Source organism: Excalfactoria chinensis, chromosome 8, assembly GCF_039878825.1.
Source record: "Excalfactoria chinensis isolate bCotChi1 chromosome 8, bCotChi1.hap2, whole genome shotgun sequence".
Lineage (NCBI taxonomy): Eukaryota > Metazoa > Chordata > Aves > Galliformes > Phasianidae > Excalfactoria > Excalfactoria chinensis.
Genome location: NC_092832.1, coordinates 19,673,606 through 19,697,353, shown reverse-complemented (window position 1 = coordinate 19,697,353; position 23,748 = coordinate 19,673,606). Strand labels below are relative to the sequence as shown.

General features: G+C 53.3%; 2 protein-coding genes and 2 long non-coding RNA genes across 5 annotated transcripts in view; 3 read left to right on the top strand and 1 right to left on the bottom strand.

Annotated features, from left to right (window-relative positions):
• The first annotated feature begins 20 nt into the window (after positions 1-20).
• On the top strand, positions 21-11,008 carry LOC140255702 (uncharacterized). Its single transcript, XR_011904524.1, has 3 exons — positions 21-67; positions 3,463-3,595; positions 10,871-11,008. It is a non-coding gene; the product is annotated as an uncharacterized lncRNA (long non-coding RNA).
• LOC140255700 (uncharacterized) lies at positions 6,884-19,529 on the bottom strand. Of its 2 annotated transcripts, XM_072343507.1 has the most exons (5): positions 19,420-19,529; positions 11,980-12,444; positions 11,241-11,552; positions 10,957-11,111; positions 6,884-10,268 (listed from the first exon to the last, which is right to left on the bottom strand). In XM_072343507.1, exons 1-5 carry the CDS (start codon positions 19,484-19,486, stop codon positions 10,224-10,226), a joined length of 1,044 nt encoding a protein of 347 aa, XP_072199608.1. In that variant the 5' UTR covers positions 19,487-19,529; the 3' UTR covers positions 6,884-10,223. The 2 variants fall into 2 exon arrangements, with proteins under 2 accessions (XP_072199608.1, XP_072199606.1); XM_072343505.1 differs by lacking the exon at positions 6,884-10,268 and having other exon boundaries at positions 10,891-11,111.
• Positions 17,680-19,413, top strand: LOC140255701 (uncharacterized). Its single transcript, XR_011904523.1, has 3 exons — positions 17,680-17,825; positions 18,495-18,829; positions 19,077-19,413. It is a non-coding gene; the product is annotated as an uncharacterized lncRNA (long non-coding RNA).
• Positions 19,530-22,894: 3,365 nt separating the features above from the next.
• The window catches only part of TESK2 (testis associated actin remodelling kinase 2), a 66,221-nt gene continuing 65,367 nt past the window's right edge, over positions 22,895-23,748 (top strand). The window contains exon 1 of the mRNA XM_072343638.1: positions 22,895-23,033. The gene's annotated coding sequence lies outside the window, so the exon portion shown is untranslated. The remainder of the gene's footprint in view (positions 23,034-23,748) is intronic.

Sequence of the window (23,748 nt, the reverse complement as noted above, 5' to 3'; positions counted from 1 at the left end):
AGTCGGAGTGTCGTTTGGGTTGAGGATGCGCGCTGTGTTACCGCTGCTGCTGCACGTGCTGCCTGAGGTGGGTTCAGCAGCGGTGCAGACCGTCTGCTTGCTCCCTTTGCAGCCCCCACCGACGGCTGTGGCTGTTGCTCTCCGCTGTGCCCGCCGTGCTGCTCCAGCAGCGATGCCGGCTCAGGCTGAGCCCCCGGCCGTGTCCCGTGCCGTGCCGTGCCGTTGCCGTCCGGCAGGTGGCGGCAGCGGGGCGGGCTGGCGGCATGGTGTGGGCACACCGAACCCAGCCTCAGATCTGGGCTTCTTTCATCTCCATAGCAGCTTCCACAACCCTCCGTTAGTTTAGTGCAGCCTTTTCCTGCTGTTAACCCCGAGTCCTGCTTCAGATCTGCCCGGCCTCTGGGACAGAACTGCTTCAGACATCCAGGTGTCCTTTATGGGGCTCCCTTATGCTGCCTAGAACCCCAGGAGCTGTTTCTTGTATCCGCGCCTTATGGAGGAGGAGGACTTGAATGGCTGCGTCTATCTTGTTTAGCATTAATTTCTTCTCCGAGTTTTCCTGTATTTCCAGCTTATTAGCCGTGCTCCTTCCTGCACTAATTCTCAAGCAGAAATCTGCTGTGGCTCCACGCTGTGCTCTGGGAGAGCTGTGGGAGGACAGCATGCGTGCAGCTTGCCTGCAGGCTCTGCATCCAGCCCTCGCCTTTGGGAGAGCTGTGGGTGGATTGCGTTTTGTTAGGTTTTGCCTGGCAACAGAGATGGAAAGTGGGATGCAGAGTATAGTTTAGCTGGAGCCTTTGTGAGGAGGGCAGTCAGGTGGCCTCAACACGTGTATCAGTGAGGAATAACATAAACATCCTGATATAACAGGTCCTACCGCAGCCAAAATGGAGTGGGTGATTTTTTTGGAGCTGTGGCAGAAAGCGGATGACCTTTGCAAAAGGGAGAATTGGAAAAGATTTGGTAGGAGAATAGAAGAAGAAGAAAGCTAAGGGTACAGGCTGAAATGAGAGAAGGGCCAACAAGCAGACTGTATCTTTTGCACTGAGCAGTATGTTACAGTGCCAGGAGCCTCCAGCTGCAGGAGGATACTTGCACAGCCACATTGGGCCTATAGGACACATCTCCAGGGCATTTCAGGGATTCCCAGCTCTGTGCAGCTCCTGGGCTTCAAGGGCAATGAATACCTGCCTGGGAGCTGCAGGACTGTGCCGCAGCTGGCTGCTTGCCTCTGCCTCAGCCAGCTCTCACAAGGCCTGCGCTGGCAAGCTCAGAGGTGCTGGGGCTGATCTCTCATCTTCCAGCCCTTGTTTGCCAGTTTCCCATATGGTGCCCTTTGTACCTGCCTGAGGAGTATTTGTCCTGTGGGGCACAGTTAATCTCCGTGGCTGTTGTGGTGCTGGTTTTGCTGATGCTGAAGGTCGTCGATTCGTCAGCCCTGCGAGGCGAGGTCTTCTTCTTAAAGTCTGAACTGGAAAAGCTCCAAGTGGGTACGGCTCGAGTGTGTGCCCTGTCTTGTGCAGGACCTCTGGCTGGGTGCAGGCAAGCGTTCAGCCCTGAGACTGGCAGCAAGGGGTTTGAATGGCAGACTAATAGACATGCCCTGGGATTTAGCACCTTCAGCTAATTCCGTGTGGGTGTTGTGAGTGAGTACTTGCTGTTCCCTTCCCGGCTGTCCTTAGAGCTGAGCTGACAGGATTTGAGTTGGCTCACTGCTTCCTTGAGCCGTCTCATCCCTCCCTCACATGCTCTGCTGGTGGGAACTAAACTAGTGCCTCTGACCTCTCCTAGCTTGGCCCCTGCTCCTCCAACTCCCACCCCAGGGCCCTGACCGGCTCCCTGGACATAAGAGTGATGTCTGAGCTTCCTTGTTGAGGTTCTTTAGAGCTTCCTGGCTCTGTTTAATTGTACCCTTATCTGTCTGACCACAGCTGCCCTGGGAGAGCTGTCAGATGTCTGAATGGTCACAGGTTGAGATGGAGATTCGTGTCATTGCCCCCAGAGTTTGCTTTCTCATGCAGCTTCATGTTATGGTAAAACAGCATCCAGAGAAGGAAGCAGTGATGTCGTTTTGAGAGCTCTGTGTCACAGGTGTATATATGCATTTTACTTTTAGTAACACCACAGCACACCCATTCATCTCCCCCAGGCTGGTGCTGCCATTGCAAGGGCGACAGCATGACTGGGTGTCGTCATGTAGTGCTCACACAAAAGGAGCTTTTATGCTCCGTGTTCTCCAGGATGGTAAATAAATATCACCAAACCACAATGCCGCATTGCCTGTAGCATAAAGGATTTTCTTTCTGCTTTCCATCCAAAGCTTTGCAAACCTCTTGCTGACCCACTGAAGGGGCCGTTCCCCTGCATTAGGCATGAGCACAGGGCACAAACCGTGGCGGTTTGGTGACTGAGATGGAGTGAAAGGGTATCTTACTTCCTTGTTTGCTCTCCTGATCTTTCTTGCTCATGACCATAGGCGTGTTACTGCCTGTCTTTATTAGCAGAGAAGCATTAGCGTACACTGAGTGTGGAGGTCAGCACGGCTGTTATTAGGCTTTCTTTGGTAAAGGGTATTGGATCAATTTGGTGAGCTGTTGAATGCAATAATGGAACTTCACTGCAGTTCACCTATGGCTAGATGTCTATTCACTCTTTCTTTCTAGAGGAGCCTAAGGCCTTCCTATGTTATGTCACACTGTGATGTCAGGCTGTGATTTCCTGGGATAGGTCTTGCTGTCAATATCAGCATGAAATGTGCCTACCCCTCTGCCTTTTCCTGCCCTGGCCTCATGGCACACTGCCTCGGGAGCTTCTGCCACTGCTGTTGTTGTGCTGTAAATCTGATCAGAGCTGAGCTGGTTCTAACAAACGCATCATTGTTGGTTTTGCTTTGTTTTGTTGTAATGTGTTTCCCAGGGCTGGCACGACTGAGATAACAGGGTTGGCACAATAGAGATAGCAGAGCTAGGTGTGGAGCGAGGTGTTCTGCTGCCGGATGCTTTCTCTGCTGAAAACAGCACGTCTGGGATGTGATATTCCAACTTTCTGGTTTGGGGAACTCATCGGGTGAGGTGCTCTGTTGTTCCTTCCCAACACGGGCTGGCTGCTGCACTGGAAGTGTTTGCCATTGTCACTGTGGCTTCGAGCAGAAATGAGCTGACCCAGGCTTTGTGTTTTACTCCTGCAATATTTAGTTGGTTGGGGCCATTGGTGTCAAAGACGGATGAAATCCAGTCCCTGTACATTTTTCCTGCCAAGGTTTGTGTATCATGGGATTTGCTGTCTGCTGCCTTATGCCATTGCTTGCACTCGTGCAATAGATAAAATGCAATTAAATCAGAATGGCAGCAGTTTCTCCATATGATAAGAGCTGTCAGAAGAGGTGGGCTGTGGAGATGTAGGTTCAGCAGCTTCATCCTTGAACTTCTGACCTAACCTGCCGCTTCCTTCTTTCTTTTTAAGGGAGAAGCAGAAACTTGCTGAGAGGCAAAGTGGTTTTCTCCATCTTTGGGTGAGAATTCTATCTCTGAATTCAGTTTCAAAGACCTCAGCTCCTGTGGGCTTTCCAGCACTGCAGAGACTGAAGTGCCTGAAGGTGAGTGAAGTGCCTGCACTCTCAAGATGTTTGTCACAGTAATGTAAATGGTAGAGTCTGCAGAAGCTTTTTATGTCTGCTGTTTTGGGCCCTCCGGAGTTCATACTGATGTTCTGATGGAGGCACCTGCTATGTCCAGTAGTACTGGTGGGGATGGGTGTTAGGTGTGTAAAAGCATGAAGGCAGCAGGGTTTGGAGTTTCAGACTAGCACTCAGGCCACAGCTAAACCTTTGCTCTGAGCTATGCCAAAGACAAAGGTAACATGTGTGTGCCTGTGTCTCCTTTCATCCTCCCCCCATCTTGTGTCAGGGTAATGTAAAGCTGCATGTGAGGGCCAATTATGATACTTATCACTTCCTCCGGCAGCTCCAAGATACCACTTTTTAATGTGGCTCCATCTTTGTTTTGGTGCTGACACGCAGCCAGTGAGATTAGGAAGGTGGAAATTGCTTGCTTCGTGAAGGTTCATCCCTCAGCCTCTTTATCCTTTTGGATTCCTGCCTTGTTTTTAGGATATAAAACCTCCTTGTGTTTGCGTTAACGCTCAGCATTAAAGGAAATTGGGAACAAAGGGCTAATGTTCCTTTAAAAGAAAATATTCGTGCCCTACTTTAGTAAGATGCTTAAGATTCTTGTGAATGGAGGCTGTAAGGCATATTAAACTGCCCCGTGTTCTGTTTTCCCGATTTACTAATCCTGCTGACTCAGACTTTACCAGCAAACCAGCAGCGAATAACTGCTTTGTGGCTGCAGCTGTAATCTGACATCTCTGTAAATGTCAGGTTGTTGTGAGGACAGCACCTAAGGAGCCTCCATGTCGTATCAAGGGGTTAGATTTTTTTCCCTGTAGCATTTATTCTGAGGTACGTGCCAGGTATGGACTCCTGGGCAGATCTTTGCCAATCAGATGCTGAACGAATATCCTTCATTTCATAAGAAAAACCTGCTCATCTGTCATTGCACCAGTAGAAACCCTGACCAGTATTACAGCAGAAGCACCCAGTGGCTGTGTTGATACATGGATGTCTATTATAATTCGAACTTGTGTAGTATTTGGGAATGATATTTGGTATTTGTTTCTGTATAAAGATGTTTTTGTATTAAAATTTAACAGGGGTTGTAGTCTACACCGAGCCAGCAGTGCAGGACAGGCTGTCATTTGTTCTTGGGGCATGTGGGGTAAGGAGCCTGAGGAAGGTCCATTCCTTGTTCTGGTGCTGTAGATTGTAAGGCTATCTCCATACTGTGTCTTGAGCTGGAGGAGAGTGGTGCAGGAAAAGAGACCAGAAATATACTGGAGCAAATGACCTCAGCAGTGACCTGCCTTGCCTGAACTACATCTGCATGGCCTTTAATATTCAACATAAAAAGCTTTCTTTAATGTAGAGGACGGAGAGAAGTGCCTGTTGAGTGGGGAAGGTTGTCTCCTACCCGTGGGATAGTGCAGGAGGCAGATCTGTGACATTCTCTTTGATGCCAACTTCTCAGTCAGTATAAAAGGCATGGGGACGTGGCACAGATTGAGGAAAGGGCACAGCAGAGCTTAGCTGGAACTGGTTAGAAAAGCAGCGGATATCAGGTGGGGACCAGAGCACAGACAAGACTGGGTGCAGAGGCAGCAGCTGCTTCTGCGGCCTTCATTTCACTCAGTTGCACCAACAGTGGCTTTTGCTTTGAAGCTCAATCTGAGATCAGTTAGTTTCCTCTCACCAGGGAACAGCTGCTTCCCAGCGTTCAACTGTGCTTCTTATGGTGGACCTGGGTATGTGAGGAGCCATTAGCAGATCATGGTGAGGAGATCAAGGGTGGCTCAGGTGGCTGGAATGTCAGGGCACAGTTCTGTCACTCGGTGTGGGCACCAGGTGGGACAACAGAACAAAGCGAGCTGTTGTGCCAGTGCCTCTCAGCCCCGTCTAAAAGGAGACAGGTTTCCTTTCTGCCAGCCAGCCACAAACAGCCTTGTGCCCAACCACTTTAAGCATGAAAGCTTTGAGATCCTTTAAAGAAATAAGGGGAAAATATTTTATTTCCCCCAAGGTTATCAACAAGGAAATGGAAGAAATGAGGCCAGTGGCTTGTTCCCTGTGTCCCCATATATGACCAGAAGGCACAGCCAGCATTCACGGTTGTCCCTGGTAAAACTCTTTTGAGTCAGAATCAAGTGAACCCCTGAGCCCAGCTGCAAGGCGTGCTCCACAAAGCACGAGCCTTGCCTTGCTCCAAGCAGAACCTATAATTCTGCAATTCAGACATAACAGCAGTTTGTAGGAGCATCCCAAAGAGGGCTGTGGCTGCTCGTCCTTCCTGCAACTCCCAGGAAAGACCGACGTGAAGAAAACCTTTCTATGCCTGTGAGAGTCCATCTGTGGCAACTGGTGTGTCTAATTTCAGAGCAGAAGTACTTCTGAAGGAGAGAGGATTAAAACAGGGGAGGGGAGAAGTTCCCCTGCGGGAGACTGTCAACAGATGTTCCATTATAGTTCAAAGAGCCTTAGCAAAAGGCTTCTGCTGCAGGGATGCATTAATTCTGGGCAGTTCATCACAGGGAGATCTGTTTTATGGTTGGGAGGATACCTGTGGTAACTTACTGTGCTCTTTCTTTATTTGAACTGTGGGTGGGGGATTGGGTCTACCTGTAAACAGAGAGAGAACTGAACAGTAGGAACAGAAACACACTGATTTTCTTGCAGCTGTGACCACGGCTCGTCTGATCGAGATCATGCTGGGTTTGTGGTTCAGGGAGTTATTTGGCTGATGGGGGAAAATTATTGCAGAGGAACTGAGGCTAACCATTGTTGAACTGCTGGTGCATGAGGAGCAAACCTGGGCTAAGGACGTCTTTAAAGTGTATTTATTAGGCAGGAAGTGGGAATAAGCACACAAAGCTGTGCAGGCTGCCATGCAGATCAGTGCATTGATTGCTTTGCCTTTAAAACGCACAAATCTATCAAGTCTGACACCGCCTGGCATCCTATGTTTCTTTTGTGTTAATAGTGATTGCTTATAAAAGCTTATTAACACTAGAAGATCTGCTGTGGCAGAGGATGTAGTTTGCAAGCTGTATATTCCCAGCTGCAATGGAAATGCCCAGCTCTGGCTGATGCTGCTGCTCTGCATTCTCACACCATCCCCAGGTTGTGCTTTGGGGAAGAGTTGGTTTGCTCACATCTGTGGGGAAACAGCATTTGTGCGTGGAAGTATAACCATTCAAATGTGGTTGTATGGGGAAGTTTGAAGACTTTGATCATTTTATGGAGTTCTGGAGGATTACCAGTAAAGCAAAAAAACCCGCAGTGTAGGAAGCCTGATATTGACAGAAACTCTCATGTTAGTAGTCAAGGTCTTCCAGCTTCGCTTTCTGCTCTGTGACAAACGAGCAGGACCACAGATTTGGCTGTTTCGTGATTGGGAACCGTATGATTTCTTTTGACTCTGTGGGGGATGGAAGGGAGGACTGAAGATCCCACTCTGCAGCAATGCAGAGCAGCAGTTGGATGGGAACATCTCTGGCAGAGGTTCAGGAGGCACGTTTATTAAAACTCCTCTCTCTTCCCCCGTGAGAAATCTGCATTTTTACTGAACTGAGTAGTTATAGATAATTGAGTATAAATAACACGGAGGCACGCAGCCTGCTGCTTCCTTCCTTGCTATTTGGAAAATGAGAGTAGGAATTTTCTGTTCTCCCTCAAATACAAGGAGAATGTTGCTTGGCCACGGGCTTCACAGGTTATGTATCATTTCATAGCCTTCATTACTGCAATGTACTGCTGTGCCTCTATGCCTTCCTGCTGCACTCTTGTTCCTACTCAGTGCAACATGTCTTGTGCTCTGCTCTAAGGGGTGGTAAGAATGGGGCTGTTTTCCGCTCTTCAAACCATGAGCCAAGGGAGGGAAGGAAGAAGGGGCAGAGAAGGCAGATGGGTCTCTAGCTCTGATTTGGGTTTCTTTCCCTCCCAGTTGGCTTCAAACATGATTTGATCAATTCTTGTCGCTGTGCTCACAAACTGTAATTGTGCCTTGGCCCAAGAGCTGTTAAAACTAAGCCCCAGGAGACCATCACAAGCAAGTGCTGTGTTCAGAGGAATGTGTGGAAATTGTCAGAACCAGAAAACAACTGTTGCTAAAGCTTTCTTTGCTGTGTGGAGAAGCCCATGCAACTGCTCTGTGGTCCATCTCCAAACCTGGCAGCCTCACCTCAGCTATAAATCTAAACAAGTGTGTTCATTTCAATTTGCTTTTCAGTTTGCACTATAGAAAGAAGCATGGCAGATCATAGAATTGTTGAGTTTGGAAAGATAGCTGAGATCATCCATTCCAACCAGTGCTGGTGCTTCCTAGGTTTGGGTTAGAGTGGCTCTGAGGACATTTCTGTAAATAGAAGGTTACAGTTGTCCTTATTGCCATCTATTGTCAGCTTCAATTGGAAACAAAGGAGAGTCTGAAGGTACATTGGATTGATGTGGCTCTCTTAAGACAGATTTCATCTAATTAAACCATGGCAAAATATGAGGATATGGGGCATGCCTTTGGAATTTGTAACTTTATTGCGGAAAAAAAAAATCCACTATTAACATATCTTACAAAGAAAGTTGCACTTTGGTGTCGGGTGAATTTCCTCCCTCGCCCCTTTCCCCTGCACAGCAAATGGGAACCCAGAGCAGCCAGCCCCTGCCCTTTCTGTTCGGTGCAGAGATGGTTTTCCAGCCTACACCAGTTCCAGCCAGGATGGAGTTTTATTTTCCACCATGAGCTTGCCTCTCTTTGTGCCAAAAAACCAGTAGCACCCTGCCCTGAGGCGGGGGAACAAGCCTGTAGCTAAGGAGATTGCTCTGTGCAGACAATGCTTGATACAAAAGCTTTGGAGCTGTGACAATTGCCCTTCAGTTTTCATGCAATAATAGGAGGAGAGAACCAACCGTCCTACCCCGTTGTACTGGGCGCCCTTACAATAAACAGACACAAGGCCAAAGCCAACAGCTGAACCCGAACTGCACGGCAGCTACTTGTCAGCCTTTTGGAAGGAGGAACTGCTGCTTTCCTTGGTTCATCCATTTGACCACTTCTGCTCCATTTTTGGGCTTTGCAGATCATTTGAAGGGGAATTTCGCCCTTCCCTGCTAAGAAGAATAGTAACAGCACTGGAAAAAGATAGATACTTTTGGTAGTGAGTCTTATTATCCATTGTCTGTGGGCTCTGTGAGCACTGCTACTGAAGAAGAAGAAACAGAGGCTTCTAAGAGCAGAGTAGGGGATAACTGTATGTAACTTCTAGCCCTTGCTGTGTCCCAAGGGAGCAGCTTAGTCAGAAATCCAATGCTCTTGAGAGGGCATGTGCTTCTCTTTACCCGCAATCAAGTGTGAATTAGAAGACAGGAGCCAGTATTCATGACATGAAGCCTTCCGTGCCATGCACTATCTGGTCTGTCTGAAGCAAGGGCACCTGAAAACCCTGAGACTTGAGCTCAGAGGATCTGGTCTCTAGGTTTCCTTGCAGGAACTTAAAGCCTTGCAGTTTACACCAGTGATATTTTGAGGCAAAAGTGCAGAATCTAATCAGACTAACACCGAGAAAGGAAAGGGAGGAAGGCACTACGTCCAGGTTCTGTCCTCGGGACAGGACACTAACTGGCTCAAAGACCAATGTTATAAAGGAGCTTTGACCTTGTGCTGAGAGGAGGGACAGTGCAGTACTAGTTCTGTACAACAGCTTTCAGAAACCAGATCCCAGCAGTAAAATGGGAGGCATCTGAAGAAAGACGTGTCAATCCAGACAGAAAAGTGGACTAAAGCATTTTTAAAGCCTGGGCTATAGCTTACACTGAAAGCAGCAAGCATTGCAGACCCAGTTTCCTAACTGTGGTGAGACTAAGTTAGTGTGTCTGGTTGGCAGCAGAGTGAGTTCTGACAACCCTGTTGAGCTAAAATCACAGTGTCCTTCCAGCAGTTTCTAAGCAGGGGTACTTCTCCAGCAGCCACATAACTGTTTTCCCTTAATGAGGAAAGGTGTGCATGTAGGAAGGAAGCAGGGCAGTTTGTCATCGTCCCAGTGTGTGTTTCAGGGTAGGCAGTGCCAAGCCCAGGACTAAAGCTGAAACGGGAACAACAACAGCAAAAAAAAAAGTGCAAAGAAAAAACAAAACTGAAAAAAAAACAAGTACAGAACAAGAGGGAGCGTCAGAGAACAGATCTCCACATCCTTGGCTCCCTTAGAAAACAGCAGTCTCCTGTGCTGACTCCACCAGTGTAACAGCTTTTGCATGGCTCACTCGTCCATCCCCTCTGAAAGCAGCAGCTGTCAAGATGGACAGAAGAGCTCCATGCAGAACACGACGGTAAAGGTTGTCTTTGCTAATCGGTCACCACACTAAAAGGAGGAGGCACCTCTTTGGGATATCTTTTCTAGGAGAGCCCAGAGGAATAAGCCAGACCTGAGCTCTGATTTCCAGCATAAAGAATTTCAACACTGAACTATTTAAAATGTCTAAAAACCAAAAGCCATCTGAAAACAATCTTTCAGTTGTGTGCAAGTCAGAGCCCCCTCGTTTGTCAGCAGATTGTCTGGGACCAAGTCCTCAAGGCCTTCTCTTCTGGGAAGTTCTGCCTACCAGGCAGAGGCAGCCTGGCTGCCTAGTAGCTGTAGAGTGAGAGAGGGGTATCCTCCATCATGTCATCCTAGAAGCAGAGAAGAATGTGTTTTAATGGGACGTCTGCATGGTGTACGGCCCCAGCCTCACCATCCCCACTGTCACAGCATGGCCATCTGCCCAACCATCAACATCACCCCTTTGTAATGGATCTCTGGACACTTGCTCTGCCATTCTGCTGTGTGTTTTGGAGAGAAGAGTTGTGTAAATGGCTGTGATGACACACACACATGCTTGCTGCTAGCTGTAGGAGGGCATCAGTGCACCTCCACGAGTTGCTGCCTCCCCAGCTCTGAGCCCTTCATATCTTTTTATATCACCAAAGGGTCAAATGCAGACAGACAAACAACCTCCCCTGGAACAGAGCATAAGATTTGCTCTGTCACAGTCACAGAGCAAACCCATCAGAATCCAGGAGAATTGATTAGCAAGGTGGTGTTTCAGGGGAAATTTGGATGGCACTCCCCTCTCTCTCTCTCTCTCTCTCTCTCTCTTTAACCTCTTAGTGTCCCCTGCAGAGTGAGGGGGAAGGCAGAGAGCTTTAGTGGCCATCTGTGAGACTTGCTGTCTCAATGCAAACCCTGGATGGATGGGGAGCAGGATTAGTGATTGGCGTCCTTTCTTCTACAGATACCCCAAACATGGCTAACTCAGTAGAAAGAAAATTGCCAAGCAGCAGAAAGCCAGAAGCAAGGCAGTGCTGAGGCATCGCTCACCATGGGCAGGTCCTGCAGGCGTCGGAACTCCATGCGGCTGTTGTGCTGGCGGTATCTCAGGAAGCCCACCAAGCCCAGGATGCCCACCATGACAATGAAGACAGAGATCACTGCGATTACCAAGGGGTCAGCCCTCATAGGAGAACTTGGGAGCTCTGCAAGGGAATGGGGCCAAATGAGAGTCTTCACAGTTGTTCTGCTCAGTACAACCAAGAGGAAATTAGAGGCACCCCCCAACCTTCTGCCGTGTTTTGCAAGAACAGGGACAAGTGCAGAGCATTTACCTGGATTTTCATCATCACCAACATCCAACACAGAAGCTTTTTCATGCATGGGTTCCAATTGCTGCCCCATTGGAGATGTGCTGGTGGGGCTGGCAGCTGTGCTGGTGGCAGGAGGGCTGGTCACGGGGAGTTTCATCATAACAGTGCTGGAGGTGCTGGTAGGGGATGTGCTCCCTACAGTGGAAATGGGAGCAGAGGGCTCCACCTCTGTGGCCACTGTAGGGCTCATTTCTGGCCTGGTGTCAGCTCTTGCTGCTGTGGGCCCAGTGTTCTGCCCATTGGTTGGCTCTAACTGAGATCTGTTGGTTGTTGCTGCAAAATAGGAACAAACAATTATTTCAAAGGATAAAGTGGAAGTGCATTGTGCTGTGGGAGTGGACAAGGTGGAAGTAAGGTTGTAAAGAAGACACTGGGGGACTACAGGAATAGCAGCTTACAGACAACCCATTGGGTTAGCAAGAGTGTCCTATAGCACAGGCACAGCTGAGCCACTCTGTAAGGCACGGTGCTAGGAAGCCCACTTATTTTTCATATGTGGCCTTCACTGCAAGCAGTCAACATCCAAGCAAACAGCCAACAGAATTAATGCCATGACTAATGGGATTTGCAGGGTGGATGCTGGACTAAGAGCACCTGTAACTTGGTACCCCATCTCCACTTCCCACAGGAGTTCATGGGAGCTGAGCCATTCAGCACCCGAAGTTCCCAGGCTGTGCAGTCATGAAAGGCAGAACCTCACCTGGCACGCTGTTTGAAGGAGGTGTTGGGGTGGCACTGCTGGCATCATCCATTTCTTCAGTTGCAATGAAGGGCTCTGTGACTTTGTGGTCAGACGGGCTTTTTTCCAGGGCACTCACTGTAGAGGCAGGGGAGGGGATTTCAGTGCTGTTAGCTGACAAGCTCGCGTTGTGGTGCTCACGCTGTATGTCTGTGATGCCTGTGGGGCTGGCAGCAGTGGAAGTCTGCAGTCTTTCTGTCTCGGTACCGACCACAGGGGTGGCAGAGATGAAGGCATCCTCTACCTCCGTAGGGTGAACTCCAGTGGCGTTGAGTGCTGCAGCAGTCACGTTTATCTCCAAGCTCGTCTCTGGAACAGCAGTAGTGTCTGGGCTGAGGTCAGAAACTTCCCTGAGCTGATGAGAGGTTGGCACGGTGTTAAGAAGAGGTGACAGCACCGCAGTCTCTGTTGTCTTTTGTCCTTCTCCTGCAGAATAGAGTAATGAAGTGCTGCAAAATGTTTCAGAAATCCCACACCAAGAGACGAAACAGGACAGGACAGGAGCTGAATCTGCCCAGCCTGTTAACTCCAAATCCAGCACAAGTTCACACCTGGGGGAAAGGTTCAAATGACTTCTCTGCTCTTCTGGCAGGGACCTGCTATGGGAAGCCTGTCTTTACCCTCCTCCTTCTCTATCATAGAACCACAGAATGGTTGGTTAGAAGGGACCTTACATCCCCCACAGCCCCAAACCCAACCATTGGCTGGGTGTCCCCACCAGCTCAGGCTGCCCAGGGCCCCATCCAGCCTGGCCTTGGGCACCTCCAGGAATGGGGCACCCACAGCTCTCTGGGCAGCTGTGCCAGGGCCTCTGAGAAAATAATTTCCTCCTACCACCTCAGCTAAATCACTATCTGCCCTGGCCAGAGGAATTGTAACTGGTGTGAGCAGAGCTGTACAGAAGCTGGTGGGATACTTTGGCAGCTGCCTTCATGAGCTATTTATGAGCACATCATCACCATGGAGTGTGACTGCTGCCATAGGAATGGAGAGCCACTCCACCTCCTGTTGGTGCAGACAGGGCTGTGAGCAGGACCTCCCCCTGGATGCGCTCAGCAGTTTGACAGCAAAGCCCTCACAGTGCCAGCTGACCAACGTGGATCCTTTTTGGGTTTCTGAAGGGTGTAAACAGGAAACAAAAAAACAAACAACAGAGAAATGTTGCCACACCAGGTTGGACTCTCCAGAGCATTTGGAAACATCGCATGGTCAGTATTTTTGCTATTTCTATCCCAGATTGCTACCTAAGCCACAGAGGCATGACAGCCAACCGCAGAAGAAAATAAAAGTGCTGAAGGAAATCTCACTTTGTGTCCATTCTGTCCATAGTGAAGGGGCACCCAGGGTGGGTGCCTTAGCCAAGAAACATTCACCCACCAGCAAAACAGCCCACTCTGGTACAAAGGCTTAGGTGAAAAACTCAGCAATGTTTAGAATGGACACAGTTATCACAGCTCTTCTCCGGCTCCAGCACTTACCAGGGCCTAAAAAAAGACACAATACTTCTCTCTCCAGAGCCCTTCGCAGTACCCCAACCAGCTGCAGGATTCCAAACCCCGGAGCTGAGTGACAGAGCCATGATTCCCTATCCCAGGGCCCCAGTCCCACGAGAGCACAAGCAGCTCAGCCCAGCACGGCACATTCAGAGAGTGAGCTCTCAAGAGGAGCCCGGAGCAACTTAAAGACCAGAAGCTTAAGCACTTCTCCCTTCGATGTGTCCAGGACCTGGCTGGCTGTGGCCAGAACGTGCTATGCAGTGTGCTGCCAACCCCGCAGCTGCAGAGCCCTCGCTGGGCAGTGCTGAAGGATCTCAGCTGGGCAGAGGCGGGTGCTCCATAAATCTGCCTCTACCTGCCCCTATGCAGCAACGCACACAGAGCTGCGCTGTTGTTGCAGGATAAACAGGAAAGGCGGTGGCCAGGTGCCCGGCCAGCAGTAAGCTTGGTGATGTGCTGATGTGAATAGCTGGCCTGTGTTGGGCTGCCTCCCATGGGGTGGTAAGCTGTGACTGGGGTAACACGGGGAGATTTTGGGGAAGCTCGAAGGGCTGGGCAGCACTGAAATGCTTGTGCCACTTTTTGGCTAAAAATGGAATATCAGAGGGAAGCAGAGCGAGCCCTACAGAAGAGCTAGCATCCCTGCCTGGAGCTGCTGTACCGCAGGGAGGTTCGTAGTGGGAAGCAGCTCCTCTCACTCCACTAACGCTGCTCTTCTGGCAGAGATGTTAAAATTGGCAAGTTTGGGACAGGTTGGGCAGGGTAACCCACCAAGGGGCCTTTGAGCACTGCAGTAGATGGCACCTGATTAGCGTGTCACTGGGCCCAGCATCCCAGCTCAGGAAACAAAGGAGAGCCAGGAACGAGGCAGAGCCCCAGCCGAGCTCAGACAAAAGCTCCAGCCATTAGGAGATGATGGTGAGAAGATGGAGAACAAGGCAAGACCCATAGGATGGACAAAGAGATGAAGGACAGTGAGTAAATGCCGATCGCTCCCGGGCAGACAGACAAAAGATCGCCATCACCGCGTGTCACCTCCCAGGAGTGGGGGCACAGCCAAAGCCACCAGCCCGGCCTCGAGGAGGCCAAGGGAGGACCCTCATGCGGTCTGTATCAGCTCTGGATGCTGAAGAGCACAAGTACCGATAGGTTTTCCTTCAGCTTTAGAATATAAGTGACCCACCACGGTTCACATTAAGATGTGCTCCATTTCTGCTTTGATTTCCGCTGTTTTGTCATGACAGTGGGCACCAGCTGCAGCCTGCACCCACACAGCTTGGTGCAAGCCCTGCAGAGCAGAGGGGCAGAGGCCAGCCCTGCATCTTTGGTACCCTGCAGCTCTGAAAATCGTGGCCTTCTGCCCAGATGCTGCTGCTCCATCACTGAGCAACGATGACTTCAGCTAATTATCAGCTATTTGCAGAGGTGCAGGTTGAAGCTCATCACTCTGGCATCCTCCTGGAGCAGTTCTGCTTCCTGCACCAGGTGCCAGGGAGGCTGTGGCTGCGCTGCCTGAGGCATCATCCTCTCCAGCTCCTGTGGACAGGAGGAAACCAGGCCCCTCTGCATCAGGAAGGAAAGAAAGGGGAGGACTCAGAGAGCATGCTTCACCTTCCAAGGCACTACAGTGGTCACCCTTGGATCATAAGAAAGCAACAACGGCCATGGTGCAAGTGAAGGAGCCAGGCCAGCTGCCGGCTCACTGGGAAAAAACAGAGCATGCCAGGGCAGGGCAGGAGGGTGTGCAGCTCCCAGCAGACATCGCTGACTGCAGTGACCTCTGTCTGGGAAACGGGGGAAGAGAGCAGCCTTTGGGAAGGAGGGATGCAGCTGGCTGAGAAGCCCCTGTGTCGGATGAGAGTGGGATACACTTCCCACTTGTGGGGAAGAGGAGGCTCCAGGCATCGCTGATGGACCCCCACACATCAGCCTGCGCTCCCACCGGCTCTGGAGCAGACGTGGTATAAATATGCCAGAGTGAAGGAAGCCAGCTCTGCAGGAGACGGGGCTGTTCCTGCTGTGTTCTCCCTGCCCAGGCTGCAGGGCTGGGGCCAAGCGAGGGGCTGCAGAAGGTCTGTACATGGATGTACAGTGTCCTCTGCACCCTCCTTCCTATCCCAGCCAGAAACAGCGGTTCTCCAGGAGCCAAGGCAAATCTGACCCCAATTCACCACCATTTCCAAAATGCCTTTTGTAGTAAGCCTGGGGTGAGAGGTACCAGAGCTACATGCAGTGGGGAAGGCAGTGGCAGCCCAGCTCAGGGCTGCAGGGGAACATAGCACAGAGCGCAGCCTGCAGCCTCTGCTGCAAGAGACTCACAAGGCCCCCCTCAAGAGTTGAGCACAAAGAAGGAAAAGGGTCCATCCAGGACTTTGCAGGGAGCTGTAGGATCAGGCATCCCTGGTGCCTGCAATGGCTCCCACAAGGTACATCACTGCCTGCGCTGCCTGCAGAGCGCATCCAGCTGCCCCTCCCCAAGTGCTATTTTCGTGCCCTAACTGAATCCAGTTCCCATTGCAGTGTAACAACTCACAAACAATGTAGCGGAAAACAAAACTAATACAATGTTTAAAAAGTAACCTAAGTCTGTCTCAGCAGTTACATCCTCTTCCTTAGCAAAGTAGCCCATTAGGTGTAGAAACTATCTTTTGTTGCCGGCTATTATATTTTGATGGTTACCAACCAAAGGTAATTAGAAAAACCTCTTCAAGGAAAGAGAGCTGAAGTATGAATGCAAATAAAGCCAGACAGTGGGATTTAAACCCAAGGCTCTCCATTTCATTGTGTAGCAGTGCTGGAATAGCTGCTGGTTAGGCAGCAGCCAGCCCTGACCTTTACACTGTAACTCAAAGCCCCGAATTAAAGAACCTGAATGGCAGAGGTTTCAGGTAGGGCGATGGAGATGCTATAGAGCAAACCCCCAACTGCATTGAGATCCCAGTCCCAGCCCGATACCTCGTGGGACCTCAATGGAGGTGGGACACCACAAGGCTGTGTTTGTGGCAGGCTGCAGCACTTTCCCTACCAGGGTTGATGCCACAATTGTCCCTGTGCCCATCCTGGCAGACAGGGGCTGAACAGGCTCTATCTGCTGCCAGAGATCCAGGTATGAGCAGTGAACCAAGGGAGCTGAAGCATAGGTGTCAAGTGCCCAGCTCAGCTTTGGGAACCAACCAGGCCAGGCACGCTGCAAAGAGCTGCAGTAAGAGACAGGAATAGAAATACCTCCTGACCCAGGAGCTCCTTGCAGCACAACAGGGCAGGAGGCCTCGAGCTGAGCACGGGACGGGGCTCTGATTAGATATGGGGTGCTGAGCAAGTGCAGCGCTGGCAAAAGACAGCCCAGTGCCCAACCTGCCCAGGCAGGCAGAGGGACACCTCCCCAAGGGTGGTGCAAATGCTGGGCCTCAGGTGTGCGCCCCAGGGGAGCAAAATGGGGGAGCAGGAAAATATCAGTGCCACCACCTTGTTTGGTGGCACTGTGTTTGGGATGGGTGGCAGAGTGAGCAGAAAGGAGCAGCCCTGGAAACAGTGCTGTGAATGTCAAGCATGGGCTCTTCCATACCAGGAGAAAGCAAAGAACAGCACAGACATGCCTGGGGCAGGCGGCAGTGCTGGGAGGTGTGGGGGATGTGTGGAAGCAGGCATCTACAGACCCAGCAGCCCAGGAGTGCACACATCGTGCCAGGATGGGGAGACATGCATGAAGTCATGCTACAGGTCTGCATGGAGCTTTTCCTCTGCTCCCTCATTCAAAGAGGAGGGTTTAGCCCAGGTTCCCCAGACAGCCCAGGCTGTCTGCATGGCCACAGCCACTTCTCCAGGCAGTTATTTTTCTCAGGCTGCATGCAGATGCACAGCACGCTGCCTGGCAGGGAGGTGCCCATACTCCCACGCTGTTCACTTTGTGCCTCAGTTGAGTACTGAGCTGTGATGAAGACTCTCTGCCCAAAGACTGCTCAGAGATTTGGGGACACACGTGATTATCAGAGCCTCGCCTGGGTCTGCATGTAACACCAATAACCACCACAGCAGTAGGAGATCTGGCATCAACCAGCCCCAGCCATGATTACCACAGGAGCCACAGCTGTAGGGGAGGAAGCACTCATGTCATTAGGAGAGAATTAATTAGCCAGTTGCCTTAACAGTGGCCCCATGTCAGCAGGGAACCCAGGCGGTGTGAGCTGGAGGAGCCCAGACACCAGGAATCTCTGCCTTGCCACAGGACCTTCTTGGCCATGGGGTACCAACTGCGTCTGTCCTTTGTGTCTGCCTCTCTCCCCGTGGCATGGAGGAACACGGCCAGAGGAAGTGAGTGCTGCAGCCCTGCACTGTCAGAGTCCTGGTGAGAGGGGGGCACCACTCCAAGGAAAGAACTGAGCTGTGTCTCAGTGCTGGGTGCAGGGAGCTGGAGCTGGCCAGGCTGGGGCTGCCTACCTCCCTGCCTCTAGTTAAAAGTAGTCAACCCCTTGTTATATCTGTAGGGCACTTAGATGGGATTCATATGCTGGTGTTGCTCCCTGCCCTGTGCTGTCTCCTCTGCTCAGGACAGGAGAGATGAGGCAGTGCAGTGCCCAGCTCAAGATTACCCTGGGATTTTATTTTTAAGGCTGATGGTGCTGGAGGAAGTGGATTTCCGCAGGCAGTGAAGAAAGGCTGCATTGAGAGCCAGGGTAGGCAGAGTGCAGGGGATGCAGCAGTGTTTGGCCCCATAGCAAACAGAGTGGGGCCAGTGAGGAGCAGCACCAGGCACAGGGCAGAGATGCATCTGCAGTGTTGGGATGAGCCCAGTTCCAGGCAGGTTTGGCTTTGGGGCCAGGAGCTGGGTGACCCCTTCCACCTCCACTGTGCTGGTGGGGTTCTCTGGTGTCTCATTAAGGGCTGAGCTCTCCATGTGGCTTTTCTTTATTGATGGCAGCTCTCCCGTGCCGCCTCTTTCACAAAATCTTTTCTCTCTCAACTGGATTTGGGATGAGGTAGAGGATCCAAGAGCTGCGAGAGCCAAACTGTATGGGTGCCACTTCCTGGCGCCACAAAGGGATGCCGGGACCGGGACACCGAGCACGAGGCAGCGCAGGAGAAGTGCAGCACAAAATTAACTCGGCCACATCCCTGCGTCTGGCACACGGCAGCCAGGGGCTCTCAGGAGCCCCCTGAAGGCAGCTCCCTGGGATACCCCGACGTGCTCGGAGCCGCGAGATGGGGTGAGCGTTGGGCCGAACTGCTCTTAGCCGCTGGGAACCCCGCAGCCACGCAATGCAGCCGCGCTGCCAGCGGCCGGGAACCTTATGCTATGTGCCTTCCCCACACAACAGGTGGGTCTGGGGCCACTTCCCCGCGCTCAGCCCTAACCCCGCACAAACGGCACCCGGGGCTCAGAACCACAGCCCCGCGGGCAGCACCGATGGGTTCACGCCGCAGCCCCACGGGTGGTTACCAGATATCAAGTTGGTTTCGCGTCCTCGTCCCCAGCGCTGCCCTCGCCGTGCGGTGACCCCCCCGTCCCCCAGGGGGGCTGGCTGGGAGCTTTTTGCTTTATTCCGTTTCTTGTTTTCCCAGCAGCCGAGAAGAGGATCGCTCCCGCTTCCCGCCGAGCCCGCCGCTTTGTCGCTGCCCCGCTTACCGGGACCGCCGGCGGTGCCCCCACCCCCAGCTCGAGGCGCGCTCCCACCGCGTGGCCGCCGCGGTCCACGTGGAGCCGCGGAGCTCCGGCCCGGGAACAGCCGCCGGGACGCGGAGCCGCCGCTTTGTCCCGCCGCTTTGTCCCGCAGCATCCCCGCAGCGCGCGGTGCTCTGCACAACTTTCGGGGCCCGCGGTTCCCATCCCCGAGTAAGGGCTGCCGCTACCAGCTCCGGTGCTGCGAGAGCGGCGGGACCCCCCACCCCTCCCGGCTCGCCGCGGTACCTGGCAGGGCGCAGAGCAGGCAGCAGGCGGCGGCGAGGCGGAGTAGGGCGCGCCGCGTCCCCTCCATGCTGGGCCGATCCGCGCTGCCTCCGCCGGCGGGACTGGGGCGGGGCGGGCGGCACGTGGGGGCGGCTCCGGGCACGGACGCGCGGGGCGGGGGCCGCCGCCACTCCCAGCGCCCCCGGCCCGCTCGGTCCCGGCACCCGCGGTGCGGTCCTTCCCTGCCCCGGGCATCCCCGGTCCTGGTACCCCCGGCGCGGTCCCTCAGCATCTCCCAGTCCGGTCCCGCATCACTTCTGGAGCACCCTAGAACTACGCTTCCACCCCATAGAGGTGTGGGGATGATGTAAAGTGGCATCGCGCTGGAGCCCTGTGCTACTTTGGGTTGCCCGGAGCTGTGGGCGAGGCTGGGAACGGGGTACCCCCGTATCTCTGCCCTGGGCGTTCAGGGTGCTCGGGCTCCTCCTGGAGGCACCCCCGGCTCCACATCCTCCTTGGGCTCTGGGCAGCCCCTTCCAGGCACTGTGAGGGCCTTTCCTCAGATTTTTGCTGGGTGAAAGAAATCCCAGCCCGAGCACAAACCCAGATGGCCGCCAGGTTGTCCCTTCCTTCCTCTGGTGGCATTTCTGAAGAAGCCCTGCTGCAGAGCTGGCCATGGGCAGTCCCCTACGGCCTGTGCTGTTCTCTGGAAGGCCCCAAAATCCCCATGCAGTCCCCTTTGCCCCACTGCTTCCTTTCCAGCCCCAGTGCCCTGCACGCAGCTGCCATGAGCTCCAGCCTCCTGCCTCCACCACTCACAGATTTGGGGCTCTGATTGTGTGCAATCAGTGCCCTCTGCCCATAGTCAGCTTTGCACCTTGGGCTGGTTCCCTTCTGTCCCATGGCACAGAGGAGGAAAGTAGAAATGGGGATTTCATGTCCCAAGCAATTGCTCCTTTTGCACCTTCCTCCTTCAGCATGAGAGTCTCGGTAGCTCTGCCTCCCATCAGGGGCAGGTGGAAGGGAGCAGTGGCAGTGGGACCGTACCCATCAAGTCTTGATGATGATTTGTTTCTGACCACTTACTGCCACCAAAAGAAGATGTACTGTTTTCTGGCATCCCGTTAAAGAAATAACCGGGCCTTTGAAAACTTTCCAGTTCTTAAGGGGAATTATTTTACATGTATTTACAGCATTTTGGTACACTGGGAGAAGTTGCAGAGCAGCCTGGCTGTGGTAGTGCCTGGGGTGGTGTGCAGCAGAAGGGAGCAGATGGGGCACGCCTGATCAGCACATGGACCAGATAGGTTTGAGCAGAGGAGTGGGAACCATTCCTGAAGGAAAGTTTCATATTCAGGAAACACAGCATCGACTTCTGCCTCTCACAGTGCTTTATTTAGCTCCCATCCCGTGGCTCCTGGCCGGCAGCCAGCACAAGGAGCAGCAGGGAATGGCTGTGTCGATTATCTTAATTTAATAGGAAGAAGCGGGTAATTGAAAAGTGGGTAGAATATAGTGGCAGCAAAGGGCCTGGGGGGACAGGGTGCAAAGGGAGGTAGAAGGAGATGCTGGCCTGGGAGAGAGGTGTCGGCTTGGTGCTGGGGTTGTGTCCCCATGGAGCACTGCTGGTCCTACAGGGCTTGGCAGCTTCTGCCCCATGGCACTGTGCAGACCCACGTTTTGGGGATGAATGGTGTTGATCAGCATTGGGCTGGTCATTGGCAGAAGGGATCCTCAGCAGGCAGCAGGCTGGGAGCGAAGTGGAGCAGAAGGGAGAAGCCAAGGTGAGTCATCCCCATTATCCCCCTTGTCCAAGCCTGCAGCATTGAAATTGTATTTTGTCAAAGGCAAATTAAATCTCACAAGTCAGAGCTGAAGAAAGAGAATTTGTTGGAGCAGCAGGTGCTGCTGGGTGGCTCGCAGGCAGGCAGAGGGAGATTGGCTCAGCAGATCTAGATAGGACATCTCTGCTGCTCCTCACTGCGGAGAAAGCTACATCCATCTATTTTTAATAGCAGCGATGCAGGCGATGAGCCTGGCCTCAAGCTGGGAGCTCGCTGTCTCCCCATGCATCTGTCCTGAGTCATCTTCCTCTGCAAGGGCCCAGTGCTGTGAAGGAAGAAGAGGGAAGCAAAATGAGGCCAAAAAAAGTCAATCGGAGAGCACAGCTCCAGGGGTAGTGAATTGCTTGGGGAGATGGATGCTAAACGGCAGGCTGCTGCTGGGGAAATGAAGGGACAGAGAGAGCTGCATGTGGCCAGGGGGCTGCTGAGGAGAGAACAGCAACCCAGAAATGTTTGTAGAGATTCCAAAGGGTTTGGAATGTGACCGAAAGCCTGCAAGGATCTCATGGCTTCTTATGAAACGTGCACCATGACGGGGCTGGAAAAGGGGCAGTGCTGATGTTAGGCAAATTCCGGGCAGTCCCACTGGGGCCTTCTCTGCTGCTGCATGGAGTGACTCAGGATCTCCGCTGGTGTAAATGGAACAGAGTTTGACCGAGGCTGTTTAAACAGGGGGTCTTTCCTTGAGGGGTTTCCTCACACCAAGTATGTCATGGGTTCAGTCTGCGGGCTGGGACACCTGCAGGGCTCTGCCTTTGGTACGGGGCTCTGCCTTTGGTACGGGGCTCTGCCTTTGGTACGGGGCTCTGCCTTTGGTACGGGGCTCTGTTCGTAGTGCTGGGTTCGTGCTTTAGCGCTGGGACAGGCTTCAAAGAGAAGAAGTAACGCAGCGCTGCCGCCAGGTGTCGCCTCGAAGCCAACGAATGGCTTCCGGGCCGGCAGGGGGCGGGTGCGCAGGGATGGAAGTGAAGACAGCGGCCCTTCCCGCGGTCCATGAAGCGCGGTGCGCTCACGCACACGGCAGGCCGCCCGGGGCACCGCGGCAGCGCTGCGGTTCGGAGCCGATCACGGCACGGAGCCGATCACGGCACTGACTGCGCGCCGCCCGACCGGCCCCTCGGGACCGGGCCTGCGCCACCCGCTGACAGCTTCCCGCCCACCGCCGCCTATAAACATACGCGGATTGGCTCTCCTGCCCGTCCGTCAGCACTTGAGCCGCGCTGCTACTGGCTGGCTCTTATTTATAACCCGCCTTCGAAATCTGGCCAATGAGAGAGAGGCGCCCCTAGCAACGCCCCTCTCTCTTTCCTGCCGCTGACTCCCCCGCGATTGTCCTGGGAGTCGCGGTCTCTGCTTCTATTGGTCCAGGCTCCTGCTTCTCAACTGCCCTTTGGCCAATTAGAAGCCAGTACTCACGCGGATTACCTGCGAGACCCTCCGCCCGCCTTCCCCTTCTCCATTTGCCGAACGCCACCGTCCATCAAAGCCTCCCCGACGTCGATTGGCTGCTCAGGACGGCGGCTGGCGGCCGGGCTCCGCCCCTCTCTGTGGGCGGCTCAGTGGCCGCGGGGCTGGCGGCGGGGCCGGGCGCGTGAAGAGGAGGCGGAGGAGAGCGAGGGCGGAGCCGTGGCGGTCGCGGGTCCCGCAGCTGGGTTCTGTCCTCACATGGGGCCCCCTCGCTTACCGCGGCGGCGGGGCAGACCCTCACCGAGCCGCTGAGAGACGAGCGGGTCGCCATGAGTGCACGCGCCGCCCGCAGGCCCCGCTTGCGCCGCCGCCGCCGCTGCTCAGGTAACGGCCGGGGCCGCGGGGGTGGAGCGGTGCTAAGCTGAGCGGGGCGACGGGAGCGGTCCCGGTCCCGCGGCAGCACTCGGTCCCGTGAGGGAGCGGTGTCCGGCAGCACCGGGAGGACGGGCCGTCTGGGTCCCGCCGCCCCCGGGCCGTGCGGTGCGCTCGGGGCGGGCAGGTGCAGGTGGGGGGAGGCTGCGGGGAAGCTGCGTTCCCCTCCCCCAGTGAGGGGCTGTGAGAGCGGGTCGGTGCCCGGACGGACGGGAATCGGCTGCGAAATGGTTGCCGAGCCGGGAGGTGGGAGCTTGGCCCCGGTTTTGCTATTTTAAGTCTTGCCCTACGTGAATCATGGGTTAATGACAGGCCGGAACGTTCAGGTGTGTGTGCGTTATATGTTTGCGCGGTGGCCCTCGGATGAAAGGTGGTGTGTAAATGCGGGAGGTCGCTCTTAATAGCGTGTTTCTTTGAGGGTGAGGGCTGCATTTGCCTTAAGTGCGGGGGACTTTCCTCTTGAACATTCTGACAGGTACGCCGGGAGTTAGGGGAAAGCTGGAACGTCAGCACTGCTGCCTGCAGCTTCATTTATGCTCTTACTTTCCGGTTAGTCCTCTTAAAATGACCGAGAGCTGATATTTACACCAACCCGTGAGCAGCCTTTATGCTCCAGCTGAAATGATTTCTAAAAGAAAAAGCAACTGAAAGTAGAGGTCAGAGCTCC

Bases quoted from the DNA above. Each gene is read 5' to 3' on its own strand.
- LOC140255700 (XM_072343505.1), bottom strand. From the start codon at position 19,486: ATGGAGGGGACGCGGCGCGCCCTACTCCGCCTCGCCGCCGCCTGCTGC. The intron at 12,445-19,419 runs GTACCGCGGCGA...TCTATTCTGCAG, and splicing joins CCTGCTCTGCGCCCTGCCAG to GAGAAGGACAAAAGACAACA. The intron at 11,553-11,979 runs GTGAGGTTCTGC...CCTATTTTGCAG, and splicing joins TCCTTCAAACAGCGTGCCAG to CAACAACCAACAGATCTCAG.